Consider the following 3,316-nt stretch of genomic DNA (forward strand, 5'->3'; position numbering starts at 1 on the left):
AAAAAAAAAAAAAAATTAAAAAGAAGAAGAAAACCAGTAAGGCACTGACTTATGCAAAGACACTGGCCGATATTAGCTTCTGGTTGATATTAGCTTCTCCTTCTGTAATGAGGTTTGTCTTGAAGTATGATCCTAGGACCCACATCAGAATTGCTTGTTTAAATGCAGGCTCCTGGGTCTCATGTCAGATTTTTTGGGTCACACTCTCTTAGGTAGGGTTGGCGATCTGCTTTTTTTTTTTTTTGAGACAGAGTCTCGCTCTGTCGCCCAGGCTGGAGTGCAGTGGTGAGATCTCGACTCACTGCAAGCTCTGCCTCCCGGGTTCACGCCATTCTCCTGCCTCAGCCTCCCGAGTAGCTGGGACTACAGGCGCCCGCCACCTCGCCCAGCTAGTTTTTTGTATTTTTTTTTAGTAGAGACAGGGTTTCACCGTGTTAGCCAGGATGGTCTCGATCTCCTGACCTCGTGATCCGCCCGTCTCGGCCTCCCAAAATGCTGGGATTACAGGCTTGAGCCACCACGCCCGGTCTTTTTTTTTTTTAAAGAGAGGGTCTTGCTTTGTTACCCAGGCTGGAGTGCAGTGGTGCCATCGTAACTCACTGCAGCCTCGACCTTCTGGGCTCAAATTATACTCCCATCTCAGCTTTCCAAATAGCTGGGACCACAGGTGCATGCTACCATGCCTAGGTAATTTTTTTTTTTTTTTTTTTTTTTTTTTTTTTTTGAGACGGAGTCTCGCTCTGTCCCCCACCCAGGGTGGAGTGCAGTGACGCGATCTCGGCTCACTGCAAGCTCCACCTCCCGGGTTCACGCCATTCTCCTGCCTCAGCCTCCTGAGTAACTGGGACTACAGGCACCCGCCATCGCGCCCGGCTAATTTTTTGTATTTTTAGTAGAGATGGGGTTTCACTGTCGTCTCGATCTCCTGACCTTGTGATCCGCCCGCCTCGGCCTCCCAAAGTGCTGGGATTACAGGCGTGAGCCACGGCGCCCAGCTAATTTTTTTACTTTTTGTAGAGATGAGGTCTTGCTATGTTGCCCAGGCTGGCAATCTGCTTTTTTTAAATTTTTATACAGAGTCTCACTCTGTTACCCATGCTGGAGTAAAGTGGCTCAATAACGGCTCACTGCAACCTCTGCCTCCTGGGTTCAAGAAATTCTCCCATCTCAGCCTCCCAAGTAGTTGGGATTACAAGTGCATGCTACCATGCTCAACTAATTTTTGTATTTTTAGTAGAAATGGGGTTTCACCATGTTGGCCAGGCTGGTCTCGAATCCTGACCTCAGGTGATCCACCCACCTCGGCCTCCCAAAGTTCTGGGATTACAAACATGAACCACTGCGCCCAGCCAGCAATCTGCTTTTTTAAAAACTGGACCTCCAGATAATCTATCCACTGAAGAACCACTGTTCTAACATCCAGTGCTTCTCAAAACCAGCCAGAAGGACACGTCAGTGGAGTCCTTTCTGATTAAGGCTACTGCTGATGACCAGGAGTGCTCTGTGGCCTTAAAACTCAAGGTTTGTCTGTAAGGATGAGCAACAGTGAAATTAACGTCTTAGTTTAATTGGTTGTCCAGTTCATGGAAATTGACTTTTTCTTGTACTCTGTGTTTCTGTTCTCTGCAGAGGTTCACTGCCTCCAGCATACTCCGCACACACATCAGGCAGCACTCTGGGGAGAAGCCCTTCAAATGCAAGTACTGTGGTAAATCTTTTGCATCCCATGCTGCCCATGACAGCCATGTCCGGCGTTCACACAAGGAGGATGAGGGCTGCTCATGCAGCATCTGTGGGAAAATCTTCTCAGATCAAGAAACATTCTACTCCCACATGAAGTTTCATGAAGACTACTAGCCCTGCCAGGCACAATGACTCATGCTTGTAATCCCAGCACTTTGGGAGGCTGAGGCGGGTGGATCTCTCAAGTCCAGGAGTTCAAGACCAGCCTGGGCAACATGGTGAAACCCCGTCTCCACCAAAAAAATATAAAAATTAGCCAGGGGTGGTGGCACATGCCTGTGGTCCCAACTACTCAGGAGGTTGAGATGGGAGGATGGTTTGAACACAGGAGACGGAGGTTGCTGTGAGCTGAGATCGCCCCACTGCTCAGCCTAGGTGACAGAACCAGACCCTGACTCAAAAAAACAAACCAACAAACAAAAACCCAAAAACGACTAGCCCTCAGAGTGTGGAGACAATGTTAAAACAAAGGATTCAGATTCTCTCTATTTCCTTTTATGGGTTATAGAAGTCCCTGCAGTTGGCCGGGTGGCTCACGCCTGTAATCCCAGCACTTTGGGAGGCCCAGATGGGCAGATGACCTGAGGTCACAGTTCAAAACCAGCCTGGCCAACATGGTGAAACCCCGTCTCTACTAAAAATACACAAATTAGCCTGGTGTGGTGGCACATGCCTGTAATACCAGCTACTTGGGAGGGAAATTGCTTGAACCCAGAGGCGGAGGTTGCAATGAGCCAAGAGAAAGGTAGATTTTTCTCTACTATTTGCCTTGGGCCTTCAATTATACTATGTGGATATCACGTGTTATATTTCTTTACAGAAAAGATTCTTTTATATATATAAAGAGACAGAGAGGCAGGTCCCAACATGTTACCCAGGCTGGTCTCAGACTCCTGGGCTCAACTGATCTTCTCACTTCGGCCTCCCAAAGTGCTGGGTCTATAGTGTGAGCCACTGCATCAGGCCTAGAACAAATTCTCTAAAAATTCACTTATCATACGGTGCACTTGGCAGAAACAAAAACAAACAAAAACCCCACTAAATAAATAAATAAATAAATAAATGCTAATTTAAAGCCAGGTGTGGTGGCACACACCTGTAGTTCCAGTTGCTTGGGAGGCTGAGGCAGGAGGATCCCTTGAGCTCAGGAGTTTGAGACTGTAGTGCTCTATAATCATACTTGTGAATAGCCGGTGCACTCTAGCCTGGAAACAGCAAGATTCCCACCTCTAAAATATACATAAATAAATTAAATACAAATAAAAATTTGGGGCCGGGCACGGTGGCTCAAGCCTGTAATCCCAGCACTTTGGGAGGCCGAGACGGGCGGATCACGAGGTCAGGAGATCAAGACCATCCTGGCTAACATGGTGAACCCCCGTCTCTACTAAAAAATACAAAAAAACTAGCCGGGTGAGGTGGCGGGCGCCTGTAGTCCCAGCTACTCGGGAGGCTCAGGCAGGAGAATGGCGTAAACCCGGGAGGCGGAACTTGCAGTGAGCTGAGATCCGGCCACTGCACTCCAGCCCGGGCGACAGAGCGAGACTCCGTCTCAAAAAAAAAAAAATTTAGC

General features: G+C 48.0%; 1 protein-coding gene across 3 annotated transcripts in view; it reads left to right on the forward strand.

Moving 5' to 3' along the window:
- Positions 1-2,284, forward strand: part of PRDM14 (PR/SET domain 14) — a 23,357-nt gene extending 21,073 nt beyond the window's left edge. For 2 of the 3 annotated variants that reach the window (XM_017872725.1, XM_017872723.1), the window contains one exon: positions 1,630-2,145. In XM_017872725.1, coding sequence (XP_017728214.1) covers positions 1,630-1,857 — 228 coding nt within the window. In that variant the 3' untranslated portion in view covers positions 1,858-2,145. Of the gene's footprint in view, positions 1-1,629 lie in introns of all 3 variants that reach the window. The other variant, XM_017872724.1, reaches the window with a different exon arrangement.
- Positions 2,285-3,316: the final 1,032 nt, after the last annotated feature.

This window comes from Rhinopithecus bieti, unplaced genomic scaffold (assembly GCF_001698545.2).
Source record: "Rhinopithecus bieti isolate Rb0 unplaced genomic scaffold, ASM169854v2 scaffold_6536, whole genome shotgun sequence".
Taxonomy (NCBI): Eukaryota; Metazoa; Chordata; class Mammalia; order Primates; family Cercopithecidae; genus Rhinopithecus; species Rhinopithecus bieti.